The 19,469-nt window shown below is 35.6% G+C and overlaps 1 protein-coding gene across 22 annotated transcripts in view; it reads right to left on the bottom strand.

Moving 5' to 3' along the window:
• Positions 1–19,469, bottom strand: part of STAG2 (STAG2 cohesin complex component) — a 139,805-nt gene that overhangs the window by 29,638 nt on the left and 90,698 nt on the right. For all 22 annotated transcript variants that reach the window (XM_005594515.4, XM_074029208.1, XM_005594512.4 and 19 more), the window contains 12 exons: positions 16,014–16,121; positions 14,579–14,690; positions 11,252–11,369; positions 10,723–10,826; positions 9,592–9,684; positions 9,047–9,136; positions 8,216–8,419; positions 6,095–6,165; positions 5,770–5,857; positions 5,596–5,676; positions 3,080–3,172; positions 444–618 (listed from right to left, as the gene is read on the bottom strand). In XM_005594515.4, coding sequence (XP_005594572.1) covers positions 444–618; positions 3,080–3,172; positions 5,596–5,676; positions 5,770–5,857; positions 6,095–6,165; positions 8,216–8,419; positions 9,047–9,136; positions 9,592–9,684; positions 10,723–10,826; positions 11,252–11,369; positions 14,579–14,690; positions 16,014–16,121 — 1,337 coding nt within the window. The remainder of the gene's footprint in view (positions 1–443; positions 619–3,079; positions 3,173–5,595; positions 5,677–5,769; positions 5,858–6,094; positions 6,166–8,215; positions 8,420–9,046; positions 9,137–9,591; positions 9,685–10,722; positions 10,827–11,251; positions 11,370–14,578; positions 14,691–16,013; positions 16,122–19,469) is intronic.

Here is a 19,469-nt window from a genome sequence, read left to right as displayed (position 1 = left end):
TACTTGATTCTTCCCAAATTATCTGCATATTGGTATTACCAATAAATAAGGGCAAGAGGGAGTAAATTTTATTGAGTACCTGCTATATGTCCAGGCACTGTACTAGTCATTTGGCTCGATTTTTAACAGTTTTATGAGGTAGTTAGAAATTAGAAAACAGGCTCAGTGCTAGTGAGAAGCAGAGATCTGACTTGAGAGCCTATACTCTGCAACATCACATTTTCTTCACAATAGTACAAAAAATGAACATAAATGTGCTGGAATATATACCTGTGTTTCACGTTTTTAAGGATAAAATATATTCTAGTGCACTGGAATATATACCTGTGTTTCACGTTTTTAAGGATAAAATACATTCTAGTGCACCAATGTACATCATTGTTACTTAAGTTTGATTTTATGGTGGACACACAGATTTAATAAAAAGATGGCAATAAAATTACCTGCACTATTATTATCATCATCCTGTTCAATGAAGACATGATCCAAAATAAAGCTGAGCAACTCAGACTGCAATGAAGAATCAGGGGTGTAAACTAATGGCTCTAACATGTCACGCCCTCCTGACATAATCTGATGGCTGAAGATCATCAAAATATCACACAGAATAGTGAAGGCCTATTTAAAAAAAAAAAAAGAGGAAAGCATGCTATAATCCAAGATTTCTCACTAACTGCCACAAATAATTTACATATTTAACACAGAAACAGAATCCAACTTTCTATATTTAAAAATCTTAAGAGAAATCAATGTTTAGTATTTTCCTAAGATTCTAAAGCTGAGAAGTATATATATTTGCATAATGCTTTACTAACTGCAAATTTCACAATTTTTTTTTTAAATTTTCAGCAACATTAAGTGACTTGTACAATATGTTACACACTACCAAAACATGCAGGGTCAGGACTCAAACTCAGGTTTTCTAACTCCAAATCCCCTACTTTGCTCTATATTGCAATGCCCCAAGGTATTCATTCTCAAACATGAAATAATGTATAAACTTGGTACCATTCTTCATTCTACAGAAGAAAAAACATTAAAGAGGTAAGTATTAGAATAGAGATCACAAAATCTGTGGTACTTACTAAGTACTCTCATTGTTCACACGTGTACTGATTAAGTAGAGAAAACATAACCAGATACGGGGCTGCTTACTATTTATCAGGTAAACCTGAACATATTATAATAAACATAAGGCTGAAGTTGTATCTCAAGGAGCTTAATAAAAACTCTGCCACGGGTTTTAAATGGAGTCACAGACTAGTTAATTATTTGTTGGGAAGGGGTAATGAAAATAGAAATTTAGGGTCACAAAGTAAACCAGAAAATACATTTAAAGGAAGCCCATTCCTGGAAAGACAATATAATACAGAGCACAAAGTAGATCTTACTAACAGTTTTGCCATTTTGGTACCAACCATATTTACTTTTTCTCTTTATGTTTTTACCCCTTCCTTCAGTCTCTTCTCCTAACTACTATAGTAGTAATTTATACCTATTAGCATATTTCAGTTTACAAAAACTTGCAACATAAAGAGTAAGGATATAAAGTATTAAGTATGATGATATTTACTAATTAGCTGAACTGGCAAATCAAGTGAGCTGACCAGGACACATTCTGGGAAGCTGTTGGGAAGACTGGGCACACAAGCTGTTTAATAACTAAATAATTAACCTCTATGGCCTGAGCAAGGGATTATATAGGCAGTTACACAGGATAACCCACAAGGATAATGTGTTAATGCTGTAAAAATAGGGATTATTATGCTGAATAACTTGGTGTCCCATGCCAATATAAAGTAATATTTCATGCATTAGGTTTGGATCCGTGCATGTCATTAAAATCCTATTCCAAGAGTTTAAATCTAAATTCAATTTACTACCATCAGAAATCTTGTTCCTTTCATCTGAATTATAGAGATGAAAATTAAAGTACCACACCCTTTATTGCTATAGTTCAAAACAACACATATAAAATTGGAAAGAATTCAGCAATGTAACAGTTATAGCTATATACTTCATATTTTTGGAAAAAAGAAAAAAAAGCAAAATTCAGTAACTGCATCTTGGCCATTGAATACCTTCTAATTCATGTGTGACCAAGCATATATGTATGGTAGGGACAAGAGAGAGATGGAAATACAAAAAAAAGAGACTAACAGCTGGGCACTGAATGGACATTTTAAACTATAGAAATCCAAATATGTTTTATTAAAATTAGCTTCGGAACTTTTTAATTAAATAAAAACAAGTGCCAAACAAAAGGGCTGGTATATTTGAACATATCACAGTGTCCAAAAATCATAGTCAGGTTGACTATTGGGATTCTACCTGAAAAAACAAAGGTTAAGCTGTATGAAATGGTTGCAAACCTTGAAATCACCATAATCCTTTTGACTATACCATATTAATAGTTATTATGAAATGCTTGTGAAAACATCTTCCCATAAAAGCATTTGAAAAGCATGTTTCCAACGAAGCTTAATCCTCTCAATTAGAGAATTAGAACTGAACATGACGTTAGTTCTAGGATCAAACCAGGTTAACAGTCTATTTCCAGAACTGAAAAGGTTGGAAGTAATGGAAGCATGAAGGCATATGGGCTGGGAAGGTTAACACTTGGAAGAGTGACTATAAATGTTTATTTCAGACAAGGTCCACAGAAAGATCAGGATGAGCGAGAATGCCAACATTTGATATTCTCAGAGAACAAACCCTCGTGGACTTTTCTATCCTGGAGCAAACTTGTTATATTAGTTGCTTTCAGGAATGACTTTTTGTTAATTTCATACATCTATAATTTGTATGAAGAAGTCTGTTTACCATGTGTCATAAAGGAACAACAACATAAATTAACTAGAAGGGTAATCTATAATGCAATTATAAACCCCACATGAAATTAATCAATTTTATTATGCACAAGTCCAATATATTGACCTATTTTTTTAGTATAGTACACATAGGCAGATACAAGATATTTCTGCTTCGCTCAATCTTAGTATTATTTAAACTTTCTACATTAGTTCAGATTTTATAAAAGTTGCTTACAAAAAGATTACCATCTATAGTAATTACTAACCTGTTCCTTAACAGTAGTATTCACGTTGGTCAGGTAATGTTGACATATCTGACAAAATACTCTCATTTGCTTCTTTAAACGCAGCAAGTCCTCCTTGAAAAAATTTAACATTAACTTTTAAAAAATATTGTATAAACAATTCAGCATTTCTTTAAAATGTTTTCAATTACGTAAAACATTATCATATATATATAGCTTTATTAACTCTACTTGTGCATTTGATTTAAATTTCTTGTTTATAATTTACTAGAAATGAAAACAAAGAGACGGTTTGTCTTACAAATCTCACCAAAGTGCAGCCTTAAAAATATGAGGTACAGGCCGGGCGCGGTGGCTCAAGCCTGTAATCCCAGCACTTTGGGAGGCCGAGACGGGCGGATCACAAGGTCAGGAGATCGAGACCATCCTGGCTAACACGGCGAAACCCCGTCTCTACTAAAAACACAAAAAATTAGCCGGGCGAGGTGGCGGCGCCTGTGGTCCCAGCTACTCGGGAGGCTGAGGCAGGAGAATGGCGTGAACCCGGGAGGCGGAGCTTGCAGTGAGCTGGCCACTGCACTCCAGCCTGGGCGACAGAGCGAGACTCCGTCTCAAAAAAAAAAAAAAAAAAAAAATATGAGGTACACTAATAGATAATATCCTAAGGCTTTAGCCACTAGCACAGAATGCTAATAAAGATTTACACTCCGTGCTCACATCATTTCAAGGGTGGTCAACCCATAAATGGAAGAAAATAATAAAAAAGAAATGGCATCTTCCATTTCTTGTTAGAAGGATACTGCTGTACTTTATAAAAACTCAGAATGGAAAACATTTTGTGGTGTTACTATAAACTTTAAAACGTCTCAAGCTTTTAATTTAAGTTAATTAATTTGTTTGTTTATTTATTTTGAGATAGAGCTCACTCTGTAGCCCAGGCTGAAGTGCAGTGACATGATCTCGGCTCATAGCCCAGGCTGAAGTGCAGTGACATGATCTCGGCTCACTGCAACCTCTGCCTCCCAGGTTCAGGCAATAATTCTCCTGCCTCAGCATCCTGAGTAGCTGAGATTACAGGTGCACACCACCACGCCCGACTAATTTTTGTATTTTTAGTAGAGACAAGGTTTCACCATGTTCGCCAGGCGGGTCTTGAACTCCTGACCTCAAGTGAGTGGCCTTCCTCAGCCTCTGAAAGTGCTGGGAGTACAGGCGTGAGCCACAGTGCCTGGCTTACCATAAATAATTTTATATTCACTCCTTTCCTATACTAAAAATACTGCCTTTTTTCCAGTTTATTTTTTAACTTTCAACATAGGTAAGCAATTATATATGGTAATATAGTCACCGTTCCTACTACAAGCTTAACATTTAGTTAAATTAACTTTTTCCTAACTGATAAAAAGCACACAATGAGCGGGGCACAGTGGCTCACGCTTGTAATCCCAGCACTTTGGAAGGCCAAAGTGGGCAGATCAGTTGAGGCCAGGAGTTCGTAAGCCTGGTCAACATGGTGAAATCCCATGTCTACTAAAAATGCAGAAATTAGTGGGCGTGGAGGTGCGTGACTGTAGTCCCAGCAGCTTAGGAGGCTGAGGCACAAGGATTGCTTGAACCCAAAAGTCAGAGGTTGCAGTGAGCCGAAACTGCACTACACTCCAGCCTCGATGACAGAACAAGACTCTGCCTCAAAAGAAAAGGGAGAAAAAATAAAAGCACATAATGTTAACAATACTATATTGATTTTTCAAGAGGAAAAATCCATTTGTAGATATAAACAGCATCTTAAAAGCCCAGAGAAATTCTAAGTATTTAACATTATTCTCTGGGTTTAGGCAACACAAACTTATTATCAAGAGGATTACTTTTTGAAGAAAATGCCTACAAACACCTAACTCCCGAACTCTCAGAAATTGCGTGATATTTCTAAAAATGAGCCCAAACAATATTTAAGGCAATATCCAGTACTACAAGTACAATGTTTAAGCTTCCAATTTACAAATGGAAAAGGCAGTCCTGTTTAGTTCAATTACTAAACACATTAAGGATTATCATTATGGGTAAAGCTTTAAAAGCTCTATATGTACTAATAGCTGGCACTAGCACATTATATATTCAATCAGAAAATGATTGATCATGAATTTGGAACATCACTAGAGAGATCTTGAATATGAATAAGGTTATCTCAAAACAATACCAGAGCATAAGAAGATCTAGGGGCAGTTGGTTTATTATCTTCAATTTATGTAATCTAATACTTATATCTGTTTCAAAGGCTCTTGGTCATCAACTTTGAGAATACAGAAAACCACAGATTATGCAACCTTCAAACGTGAACAACAATGTTTAATTAAAAATCATACCTTGAAACAAACCATACTGATGTCCTCCACTGAATATACATCAAACTATAAATAACAGTACATTAGAAACAAGCAACATTTCACTGAAATAACTGATCTCATTAAATGTGTAAGTTTGCTGAAAACCGTTAATGATACTTAGTCTAACAAAAACACTATCGAACCACCACAAACCTTTGTAGAGCTGCTTTCAGTTATCTTAGCAAGTTGCCAAAGGATTACATAGTGAGTACACTGCAGTGCGTGAATAACAATCTGTAAAAAGAATCAAAGGATACAGTTAAAATTTTAAAGTCACAAGACTTCACTTTTCAAAGTTAAATGTGTAACTAGTAAATAAATAAAAACCTGCTCAGGCATGTCTCCATTTTCGATTCCAGTTTTCAAGAGTTTGTAATTACAAGCAAATAGATCCCACTTTGAAAGGTCATGGGCACTGTAAAAATAAATAAATAAATAAATAAATAAGCTTTATTAAAAAGCTAAACCTAATGACAGTTGTTTTGGACTTGACTATTAACAGAATGTAGTAAATGCAGTAAACTTTAAAATGCCCCCACAACAACAACAACAACAACAACAAATTAGCTTAGAAATTAACATTATAACCCACAAAACATGCAAGTTTATTTCTACAGATTTAAGAAAACAGGAACTTCAAAATTCAACTTACTTATGAAAAGCAGTAATCCTCTTCAATGTTGACAATACCTGATATGCATCATCTTCATCAGGTTCTTCACCCTATGAATATTAATTATACTTAAGAACCATCAGAGTGAAAAATCCTAGGCTAACAAAACCCACAAACGAACTTTGTCATTCAATACCTAGATCTGGCCAAATTTAAGGCAATATGGCTGGGGTAATAAATCAACACAAGTTTGTTATCATAGAAACATCATAACTAGGCCGGGCGCGGTGGCTCAAGCCTGTAATCCCAGCACTTTGGGAGGCCGAGACGGGCGGATCACGAGGTCAGGAGATCGAGACCATCCTGGCTAACACGGTGAAACCCCGTCTCTACTAAAAAATACAAAAAACTAGCCGGGCGAGGTGGTGGGCGCCTGTAGTCCCGGCTACTCGGGAGGCTGAGCTTGCAGTGAGCTAAGATCCGGCCACTGCACTCCACCCTGGGCGACATAGCGAGACTCCGTCTCAAAAAAAAAAAAAAAAAAAAAAAAGAAACATCATAACTAAGAGAAAAAATGAAAATGACATTCTTCTTTTTCTTCTAAGTAAACTTGACACAAAATTATAAAGGCATCTATTTTTTCACAGTAATAAATGCACTAGGACAATAAAATACTTAAATGACAAGAATATCAGAAAGACAATACCTAAAGGACAAAACCTAAGTACCTTAAATGTATATCATCATGAAGACATATGACACTAATCACAAATAAATAGGGAAAAACCCCCTGAATAATGACTAGATATGCTGGTCCTATTTGGATATCAATATTTATTAATTTCATTCATTTTCAACTTAGGGTAACTTAAGTTTTGAAAAATTTTACCAGTCTTACTACAGGAAACATAAAATTGTTTACACACTACTAAATCTACTGTGTTGAACTCTAGTTCTCTCAAAAAAGCACTTGTTTTTAAACTATAACTCTTCTACAAAGTAATTAAATTTAATTAACAAACCATTGCTTGATTTTAAATGAATTTGTCCTAATCAAAATCATATTCAGCCAAGAGTAGAGCTATTACAATTTTTAACTAAGAATGTAATAATTGTACATCAAAATATTTGCACAAACCTCCAATTAGTAAAACTTAATAAGCCCAGAATAACGATATACACCAAATAAAAGTTAAATGAGTAATTAATAAAACAAGAAAACTAGAAATTACAAAGTCCATATGATTTTACAACATTAATGATAAAAGTGATGTGGAAAAGGCTAACAGCATTAATTTGACAATTATGAATTTTTATTTTATTCAAGAAAATTTAATGTAAATATTTCCAGAAAAAATAACAATCACAACAAAAATACAAGTGTATTTAAGTGCTATGCACTAAGCCTCTTTGGAAATACAAGAGAATAACACAGGAAACTGAAAAAGTTTTATAATATCAAAACCCAGATCGGGTGTGGTGGTTCATGCCTGTAATCCCAGCACTTAGCGAGGCCAAGGCGAGTGGATCGCCTGAGGTCAGAAATTCGAGACCAGGCTGGCCAACGTGGTGAAACTCCATCTCTACTAAAAATACAAAAATTAGCCTGGTACGGTGGCACATGCCTATAGTCCCAGCTACTCGGAAGACTGAGGCAGGAAAATCGCTTGAATCTGGGAAGCAGAGGCTACAGTGAGGTGAGATCGCACCACTGTGCTGCGGCCTGGGCAACAGAGCAAGACTCCGTCTCAAAAAAAAAAAACAAAAAAAAAAAACATAATGTCCTTCCCTAACCTACACTGCCAAAACACTTAGAAATACTCCACTTTTTTAGGCTATCTAGTCTAAATCCAGCTCTCCTTTTCTGTTCCATTAACACCCTATTCCTTAACAGCCCTGGTTTAACCAGGTAACTGTCCAGACCATTTCTCAAAACAAAAAAGATGTTAGTTTTGCTTTCACCTTCTCTGAGTCACAGATTCTTAACACTTTCTTATTTTGGTGGAGTAGCAGCCTGGTGAGTCATAGAATGAAAAGGCTGAACATCTTTTCAAAATACTGCTAGGGACTATCACCAAGACTAACACTTGGGTGACTAATTGGCTTACTGGAGTAGAGGTGCTCAACTGACAAAATACTTGTAATAGTTATAATATATACCTCTTGCAGAAAATCTTCAAGAAGCCGGTTAAATTTATCTGCCAATTCATCTATCAGTTGACTTCTTGAAATATCTACCCTGTTGAAGATTGTGAACTCTTCGTTACAGAGTGCATGGTAAGTTTTAGAACATGCTTCCAAAACATCTGTATCTGTGTGCTTCTCTACAATATTCCGGATCTGTCGCAATAAGGCATCCAAATGCTGCAAAATAATATTTTTCATCAAAACTAAAGCATATGTGATAGGTATAAGGTGACTACATCACCACACCACCATAGAAAAAACTGTCAAATACAGTAACTCTATGACACAGAGCGTACATTTTAAGGTGCTTTTCTAATCATGATAAATAAATACACTGATCCATCCATACTTATTCCTCAACTTTAAGGGAGATATTACCTACCTCATAGGGCTGTGGTGAGAATACTAACATATATTCATAGAACACAGCAAAAGTGTTCAATAAATATTAGTTGATTTTGTCTTATAATTGTTACTATTGTCTATGGCCATACCACCCTGAATGAGCCCAATCTCATCTAATTGTTATTATCTAGTTATCCACCCCTAGTCTCCATAAATGATCAGTGACACAGTCACATAATAGCTAAGAATGAGGGTACAGCTGTGGGCATGAAGCAAAGGGAAGCATCATTACCACCATTCTGTGAGTCAAACTAATCTAAAGTACAGAAGACCTAAGCTATAGGTTTCCTTTCTTAAAATACGTCCCAAAAACACATTTTAAGAAATATAAACAAACGCTATGATGAAATGAACTAAAACATTTTTCTTAAAGGTTTTTTTTACACAAAATAATCTTACCTTTTCTAATCGTCCAGTGGTATATATTTCCAAATCAAAGTACTGAGGCAGCTGCAACAAGTTAGTCACCTTTTCTGCATCTACAGAGTACTGTGAAATACAAAGATCATGTTAAAAATATCACTATAAGGCCGGGCGCGGCGGCTCATGCCTGTAATTCTAGCACGTTGGGAGGCCGAAGCGGGCGGCTCATGAGGTCAGGAGATCGAGACCATCCTGACTAACACAGTGAAACCCCGCCTCTACTAAAAATACCAAAAAGAAAAATTAGCCGGGCGTGGTGGCGGATGCCTGTAGTCCTAGCTACTGGGGAGGTTGAGGCAGGAGAATGGCGTCAGCCCAGGAGGCGGAGCTTGCAGTGAGCCCACATCGCGCCACTGCACTCCAGCCTGGGCAACACGGCAAGACTCCGTCTCAAAAAAAAAAAAAAATATATATATATATATGTATATATCGCAATAAGCATTATAATATTCTGTGAGGCATTTAGAAAAAAAAAAAAACTGTGATTTCTTAATAACACTATGATATCAACACAAACTTACTTTTGCTAATAACTGAGGAAGGGCCACGGCAAAAAGCTCAGTGATTTTTGTCCTGTCATCCAACTGTGTCTTCTTCTCCTTTGCTGTAAGCACCTAAAGTAACAGAAAGACTTCTATATTTATTAAGCCCATTAGCACTGTTAAGTGTTCAAGTTTTAGTTAAAACATACAAAATGATTACTAAAAGTAAACTTCAAGAGATGGACACAAAAATTTCACCATAAAACATTAACCCTAAAAGTGACACGAAAGAGAAAACTACACATTATAAAAACATAAAGCTACCTGAAATAACAAAAAAAATTTTACATAGTCCTAGAGGGAAAATCAATATCCAATAAGACTCATCAACTCTACCTTCAGATGGTTGGAGAATCGGTTAAAAATAGGAAATATAGCTTAGGAGCTTATATATAAAATATTGGGATTGACCAGCATTTCTGCTTACTCTAGGCTGTGGAACACGACACGTAAGTAACAAATTCAAAACACTAAATTGCTATCAGCAATTAGCAAAAAGAAACAGAAATTTTTAAACACAGAAATAGAAAATATAGAAAACATCACCTTGTCTTTGATAAAATTTTGTTTCAGTTATGCACAAACACAAATATATTCATGTGTAATACGTCACAATATAAAAAAGAATTTTTATGCTTTACAGTCAAAAGTTTGAAAGCCTGTGGAATTGTTGGTATAAAATGCAAATTCACATAAACTTTACAAAAATGCACTAAAATATGATCCCAGGAAATAGAAATTTCCTTATTTTAATAAAAAATTATCTCGATTTTTATTTCTGATTTTATTTTAGAAGAAAAAGAAAGCAACTCCATAAATAGAACATACAACTGCACCATTCCAAATGGTGTACACTACATTCAGTCATGAAGGCAGGGACTGTCAATCATATCTCCTGCAGTTAACTAAAAAAGTATCTTATAGAGAACTCAAATTTCTCAAATTGCTAATGCTTTAAAATTTACCTCTAAGACATTTATAAGCAAAGGTTGTCTGAAAAATAAACAAAATTTTAAAAAATTTTGTTTCATGGCTAAAATGGAATTTTTAAAAGATTCTGAAAAAGGAGAAATGGAGTTTAGAATATTGAAAAGACATTGATTGTCATACCCTTTTTCCTGTCCCTCTTCCCACGGGAGGATGACATTCAGCCGCTTGTCTAATGGTACAAAGCATTATTTCAATCAGAGCACTCTCTTGCCTATCTGTTAGTGCTAAAAAACAAAAAAAAAAAAATCAAAAAGTCAAAAAGAGCCTATTTCTTCTCCCTATATGCCACTTGTAATTATTACATAACAGTTTCTTCTGCCTGTAAACAGAACCTGCCCTAAGGTACTAAAGAAAATCCCATTACTGTATCACAGAAAAGACAACCTTCCTAAAACCCTCAGCATCCCAAAACTATCCACCACAGATTCATACATTTGGGTAAAGAAAATAACCCAGATAAAAAAAAAATAAAGAATGCTGACAGCAATTACATCTTTTTACATAGCATAATATTTACATGAAAACAAAACTATGCACAAAGTAAGACTTTCTATCAAATTGTCTTGACTAAAAGGATAAACAAATGGAATGAGTAAAAATCTACTTACAAAACTGTCTAAACAAAAATACCATAATTAAACATCCTTACCTTCCTCTCCACTAAGTGGCTCTTCCAGCAACAAGCTATTCATACATTCCCAGTCTTTCAGCAGCTCAGTAGCACAGTCCCACATGCTATCCACAAGGTATGCTGCATGCTCATGTAACTAAAATTTAAAAAGAGCAATGTGGTCTTAGACAATAAGCACACTAGCCTTAACTCAAAAGAATGGAAACTTTATTGATACCATCTACAAACTCTCAAACAGCTGTCTATTTTTTGAGGTCAAATAGATGAAAGGACAGAGAAGAAACTGCCTTAGTCTGCTTGCTGTAAGAAAGACGTGTTAGGTAGCATCATTACACATTAACAATTATCATTAAAACATTAATATGAAAAATATACATTTTTTAATATTTTTATATATTTATAATAAATTATATGTATTTGGTGGGGCAGAGACAGAGTCTCACTCTCGCCCAGGCTGTTGGGAAGTGGTTCGATCTTGGCTCACTGCAACCTCCACCTCCCAGGTTCAAGTGATTCTCCTGCCTCAGCCTCCCAAGTAGCTGGGACTACAGGCATGCACCACCACGCCCGGCTAATTTATGTATTTTTTAGTAGAGATGAGGTTTCACCATGTTGGCCAGGCTGGTCTCAAACTCCTGGCCTCAGGTGATCCGCCCACCTCAGCCTCCCAAAGTGCTGGGATTACAGGTGTGAGCCACCGCACCTGCCCTGAAAAGTATTTTATAAAGAAATTATATACATATTGCTTATTTGGACCTAATATTATATCAGTTAGCTACTCTCAATTCTTAGGTATGCTATGAATTTACTTTACCTGAATGGGAATGATAATGGTTAATTAAAACACAAAATGTATGTTTGTCAATTCAATATATAAGCAAATAATTCTCTTCATTATGTGAAGCTTAAAAGACCCTTAAAAGGCCCAGCTTAAAAGCTGGGCATGGTGGCTCACACCTGTAATCCCAGCACTCTGGGAGGCCAAGGCAGGTGGAAAACCTGAGGTCAGGAGTTCAAGACCAGCCTGGCCAACACGGCAAAACCCTGTCTTTACTAAAAATACAAAAATTAACCAGGTGTGGTGACACGTGCCTGTAATTCCAACTATATGGAGGCTGAGGGGGGAGAATCGCTTGAATGTGGGAGGTGGAGATTAGCAGTGAGCCGAGATCACACCACTGCACTCCAGCCTGGGCAGCAGAGTGAGACTTTGTATCAAAAAAAAAAAAAAAAAAAAAAAAAAAAAAAAACCCTACTGTTTCCCAACTCCTTTGGCGGGGGGAGGAGGGGGCGTGCAAATCATAATAATTATACAAAAAAAAAAAAATCTGTCAAAGCAATTACAAATAATAAAAAAATCTAAATCTAAATGCTTTATGAACATGGAATATCCTCAAAAACTGGCAAACCGGGCCACGTGCTGTGGCTTATGCCTGTAATCCCAGCACTTTGGGAGGCCAAGGAGGGAGGACTGCTCGGGCCCAAGAGTTGAAGACTAGCCTGGGACACGAGACACCCACATTGTCTACAAGATTCTAAAATAAACTAGCTGGGTGTGGTGGCACACAGTTGTAGTCGGAGCTACTAGGGAGGCTGAGGCAAGAGGATCAATTAAGCCCAGAAGTTCAAGGCTGCAATGAGCTATGATTACGCCACTGCACTTCAGGCTGAGGGACAGAGCAAGACAGTCTCTTAAAAAAATAAATAAAATAAAATATTTGCAAACGGAATCCAACAATATATAAAAAGAATAACATCATGAACAAGTAGGTTGATCCAACATTTAAAAAGTCATTCAACATAACACATTAACATAGTAAAGGATAAAAATAAAACAATCACCTCAAGGAATGCAGAAGCATCTTACAGAATTCAATTTCCATTCATGTTAGAAACTTTCAGCAAAGAAAGGATAAAAGGAAATATTCTCAATCTGATTATAAATAGCTACAAAACACCTATAGCTAACAAGGTAATTAATGCTGCAATATTGGACACTGTTCCCATAAGATCAGGAACAATCCAAAGATGTCTACTTGAGACAGAGTCTTGCTGTCACCCAAGCTGGAGTGCAGTAGCACGATCTTGACTCACTGCAACCTCTGCATCCCTGGTTCAAGCGATTCCTGTGCCTCAGCCTTCCAAGTAGCTGGGATTACAGGCATGTACCACCACGCCTGGCTAATTTTTGTATTTTTAGTAGAGAAGAGGTTTTGCCATGTTGGCCAGGCTGGTCTCAAACTCCTGGCCTCAAGCGATCCACCCGCTTCAGCCTCCTAAAGTGGTGAGAATACAGGCGTGAGCCACCGCACCTGGCCCTATTCAACATTCTACTGAAGGTCTTAGCCAATTCAGTAAGGCAAGAAAAAAAAATGAAAAAAAAAATGCTGGAAAGGAAAAGGAAAATTATCTTTCTTTATAAATGACCTGATGGTATAACATAGAAAATCCTAAAGAATAAAAAACCAATTATATATCCATATATAGAAATAACTAGAAAATTAAAAGGCCCGATCACTAATCAAATAATATGTAATATGAACACCAAAATAAATTTTGAGCCCTCTCAAAATCTGGCTAACATTGTAGGTTTCCAACTTTAGGGAGACTAGTTTAAGTCCACATCTACAATTGCAATGGCAGTTACCAACATTTGAAATCTTACAATGTTCTAGATCTGTGTTAAGTTTTATACAACTTATTTCAGTGTTAACTAAGAATTTATTACTCATCTTTTTACTAAGAAACTGAGGCTTAGAAAGAGTAAGTAGCTAAACCAAGATCACACAAATAGTAAGCAGAGTAATCCAACTGACAAATAGGATTTTGAACTCTAAAATTAATATTCTCAGCACTATACATAAATCCAACTGTTTGAACATCTTACTAAAAGTAGAAAGTGGCTGGGCACAGTGGCTCACGCCTGTAATCCCAACACTGGGAGGCCAAGGCAGGCGGATCACTTTAGGTCAGGAGTTCAAGATCAGCCTAGTCAACAAAAAATTAGCTGGGCATGGTGGCACACACCTGGAAGGCCAGCTACTCGGAAGGCTGAGGCAGAAATGCTTGAACCTGGGAGGCAGAGGCTGCAGTGAGCCGAGATGGTGCCACTGTATTCCAGCCTGGGTGACAGAGCGAGACTCCATCTCAAAAAAAAAAAAAACAAAAACAAAAACAAAAAAAGTAGAAAGCATATTTTTAAAGAAATTTGGGGAGTGGGTAGATCTCCATTCTATTCACAATTTACTGTGCTACAAGGAATATATATTTTCTTAATGTGCCTCATTCTAACCCCTTTTCCAAAATTTTTTGAACCTAAGTATAAAATAAATACTATCAACTAACCTCACTTTCTAGAAAGAAAAAAACCAACGTCTTAACAAGGTTGGCATTTGGACCTTGTCTTCCTCTTCTTTTCATCATTCCATCCTCCTCTGGATCTCTACGACTGAAGAGCCTGTGAAAAAAGTAAAATATTTATTTTATGACAACAACAACAAAAAATTCCTAATCAAAAAAAAAATTAAGTGGATTTCGTATCTAAGGATCTAACAAAGGAGTAAAGGAGAACTGGATAAGTACGATATCATCCAACATTATGGCACACCACGCAAATAATTGCTATAAACCTTTTTCATTTCACGTTTGATGGTAATTCTAAGCCCTTTTAAACTAATTTCTCAAGTTAATTGTACCGTTACAAATTATTTGTTTTTAAAAACTTTACTGTATTTTATATAACTGTTGCCTTTCATAAAAGTAATACATTGACAAAGCTACACCATTTATGCTAAAAAATCTATGATACACATTCATCTTGAAAACAAAACACATACTTTCCTTCCATCCTTCTTGCAAAATTACCCCAACTTACTGTCCTTTTACTATGGATAGCATGGGCATTTTTCCTCATAATCAACAAGAGAATTAACACTAAACAGCAATGAATAGAAAACTGTAGTGTAAATGTTTTATGCCACCTACTCTTTCTAATAATTGCTGCACCCCCAACAGGCATTTTAATAAAATCATAGCAACAAGAAAAGTTTAATCTATATGGCTCAAAATGGTCTCTTTGAAAGCCATTATATAACAATCTTTGAGTGTTTTCTGTGATCAGATATTCACACTTCTACTCATACTACCTAATCTGAGTTAAATAGGATCATAAAAGTAAACAGACTGTAGAATTCTTGGGATTCTTATGTCGAACTTTATTAAGTACTTGAAGAACCTTTTAATATTTTCTAAAGCAAAGGAAAAATAAGTTTGAAGACTAAATATAGCCTGTAGTCCCAGCTACTCGGGAGGCTGAGGCACGAAAAGCGCTTGAACCTGGGAGGCAGAGGTTGGTTACAGTGAGCTGAGATCGCACCACTGCACACTCCAGCCTGGACAACAGAGAGAGGCTCTGTCTCCAAAAAAAAAAAGGACTAAATATAGCATAAGCAATATTTAGAAGCTGAAGCAGGTATTAGAAGGGTAAACAATTAGGAAGGTCAGCCTTAATATTATAATATAGTTAGGTATCTTTCTAACCATGTTCACTGAAAGACGTGGGTACATTTCCCTTTAAAGATCTAACTTAAATAAATAAAAGAACTTAGGAGAAATCTAAACTTGTAAAGGAAAAAGTAAAATGTGAAAGCTTCGATATGATCTGTAGTAATTTTTAAAATAAGTTATATATATATATAAAATCTTAATGTCAAGTGTGACATAACAAATTACTGTTATGAAAGTATGCCTCAGAAAATGAGTAACAGAAATATAGATTTACTTTTTGAAGAGAAATTCTCCAGCTGCTACTGCTACTGGCCGGTGAGCTGAATAAACCAGGTGATAGACATTTTCACAATCTTCTGCAGTAAGAACTTCTTCACTACTCCTAAGAAATAAGCAATAACAGGTGCTTTTAGTAACATCATAATTCTAAGCATATTAACAGTACCAAAATTTATGTTTATACTTTTAAAAAGTTGTAAAGTTTCACAAATTCGTGTTAAAGGAAAAAAAAACAAATCAAGCTTATTTAATCACCATCTACCAAAATCTATCAAAGATAAATGGCAGGTAAAATTAAAACTGAATGCAGAAGGTAAACAAACATTTAAGAGAATTATGTCACATGGATGCTAACAGAAGAAGAAGACAAAATAATGAAAACTGATATAGAAAGTAAAGAGGCAGCAAGCTAAAAGCTTAGAGTTAAAAATCGCAGATAATATAATACTTTGCTTATATTTCATAGTAATATTAAGTCACAACATTACATCAAAATATACTAATGTCTCATTTATATCACATCAATCAAGAATGCTTCATCCACCATGTACTGAACACCATATAAGGCAATGCAAGTGGTTTTCCCAAATAACTAAAATCTAAGTGCCAAAGATCTTTAATTGCAATCACTGGGGGAAAAAAATCTTACTAAAATGTAATGTTCATTTTCTTTTTCTTATCCTTAAAGAACAAAATAAGCCTAACAAAATATTTTCGATAATCATAATCATTATTAAGGTCCATTAACCACAGTACCCCAGAGTAAACACTGTGAATTCTTCCCTTGCAACTGCATTTAGATTCCTGGCCCCTGGGAGGTCTTTCTATCCCAATATGCTTCTAGTCTACTGTAATATATAATCTAGGTTTTTACTATTATATATAAATTCAAATTATAGGACCACTGCCAGAGGAAAAAAGCCTAAGAAGACTGGATAGTTGAAGCACACAGATCCTCTTTTTGGTTTTCTGTTGTGCTGAAAGCTTCCAGAAGTCTGATGTCTAAGAAGTATTACTTCTTTTTGAGAGAAAAAGATACTAAATTGTTAAAATTCAAGTTTCAAAAGCACATTGATTTCAATTGCTCTTTATATAATATCAGATTGTTCTTGGAAAAATAACTTTTGTGTTTTTAACAAAATAACCCTCAATCAGGCTGGGTGTAGTGGCTCACACCTGTAATCCCAGCACTTTGGGAGGCTGAAGTGGGTGGATCACTTGAGCCCAGCCAGGTGTTTGAGACAGCCTGGGCAACATGAGACCTCATCTCTACAAACAAACGGAAAGAAAAAAAAATTAGCCAGACATGGTGGGACTACAGTAGCTATAGTCCCAGCTACTTAGGAGGCTGAGGTGGGAAGATGGATTGAGCCTGGGAGGGCGAGGCTGGAGTGTGAGCCGTGATCACACCACTGCACTCCAGCCTGGGTGACAGAGCAAGACCCTGTCTCTAAAAAAACAAAACAAAAAAACACTGAATCAAACAAGTTAAAGTATTGTAATTCTACAGAAGTTCACTCATTTTAACTTTTTGAAAAGGAACGTTTCTAAGACATTTAAATTATTAGGTATATAGATGGCTGAAAATCAACATGAATGGCTATGTCTATTATCTTTGATAAAAATATCAGAAATAAGATGCTTCTAGTGTACTATGGAGGATGGTGGGAAAGAAGCTATAGAAATATATGTAGCATACTACTACTTTATTTCAGAATTCTTTCAAAAATTTTATATACAACATGTGTATATAACATTTATGATTTTAAAATATAATTAAAAATTAAAGAAAGAATGCAACAGTTAACAGACTGCTCAAGAAATTCCAAGGTAAGTGAATTCCCTGAATTGTCAATATCTGTAGAACTACCTTCTTTTTAACTACTGCAATGTTGTCCGATTCACAGAAATGGGAATAACCACTACCATCTCACTGAGCTATGGTATTAAATGAAATTATCCATATAAAGTGCTTATATTTGCTATTATCTTACATACTAATTTAATTCTTCCTCTATCTTTTTTTTTTTTTTTGAGACGGAGTCTCGCTCTGTCGCCCAGGTTGGAGTGCAGTGCCTCAGTCTTGGCTCACTGCACGCTCTGCCTCCCGGGTTCACGCCATTCTCCTGCCTCAGCCTCCCGAGTAGCTGGGACTACAGGCACCCGCCACCATGCCCAGCTAATTTGTTTTGTATTTTTTAGTAGAGACAGGGTTTCACGGTGTTAGCCAGGATGGTCTTGATCTCCTGACCTCGTGATCCGCCCGCCTCGGCCTCCCAAAGTGCTGGGATTACAGGCGTGAGCCACCGCGCCCAGCCAATTCTTCCTCTATTGATATGCACCCTTGGTTGTTTTCAAAATTCTGCTATTACAAACAATGCTTTGTTAGAGAACATGAGCATTTGAAATTCTGACAGATACTGTCAAGTTTTTCTCCAAGGAGCTTAGACCAATTTATACTCCCATCAACAATGTAAAAGGGCCTGTTATGGCAGAGCCTCAACAATATAGTGTAATTACCAAACACTTTCTATCTTTGCTAAGCAAACAGATTTAAAAGTCTCACTTTAATATATATGTTTATAAGGGTGGCCCAACATCTTCTCATGTTTAAATTCACACTTTTCTATCAATGATCTGATCCATAATATTTGACTGTTTTCCTATTATTACAGATTTCTTTAATTGATTTGCAGAAATTAACTCCTTTGATGCAAAAATATCTTGCCCAATCTGAGTTTTCTGAGTTGGTATTTTATGCCATACAGACATTTTTAGGTTTTTATATAGTTAATTCATTGATCTTTTTATATCTAGCTTTTGTGTCATGCTCATAAAAGCCTTACATGGTCATTTTATTAATGCATATGTGTTTATCTCTATTTTTATTCTGCTTCATTGATCTTTTTTGTCTATTCATGCACCAGGACCAAAAATTTTAAATTACTATGATTTTATAATACATGACTTAAAATTATATTGGGCTAGTCCTCACTCATTAGTTTGTATCATACTCTTCTGGCAACTCTTACATGATAAATTTTCCATATGAAATGTCACAATTTGCTTGCTATGGCCAAAAAAAAAAAAAATCCTTTGCCTTTACTATTTACATTGTGGTAAATATACAGAATAGGAAGACTACAAAGCCTTTAAATACTGAGTTTTTCTAGGTGAGCTTTCCAAATTCAAGGTTTCTTTTATGTCCCTTAGTTGCATTTTATTAATGTTTCTTTGCATATACCTGGTAGATTTCTTATTTCTAGATATTTTTATAAAAAATTGTATTATTTTGAAATGAGAAGACTCTGATTTTTAACTCTCTCAACATACTACCCAAGTGCTTGGTATAGAGACATCACCTGATAAATATTTATCCTGAAATGCAGAAAACAAGTGTTGGTGAGGACGTACAGAAATTGGAAATCTTGGCCGGGTGCATCACGCCTGT

This window comes from Macaca fascicularis, chromosome X (genome assembly GCF_037993035.2).
Source record: "Macaca fascicularis isolate 582-1 chromosome X, T2T-MFA8v1.1".
Taxonomy (NCBI): domain Eukaryota; kingdom Metazoa; phylum Chordata; class Mammalia; order Primates; family Cercopithecidae; genus Macaca; species Macaca fascicularis.
The sequence above is the reverse complement of the archived record's forward strand: the minus strand, read 5'-3'. Positions and strand labels throughout refer to the sequence as shown.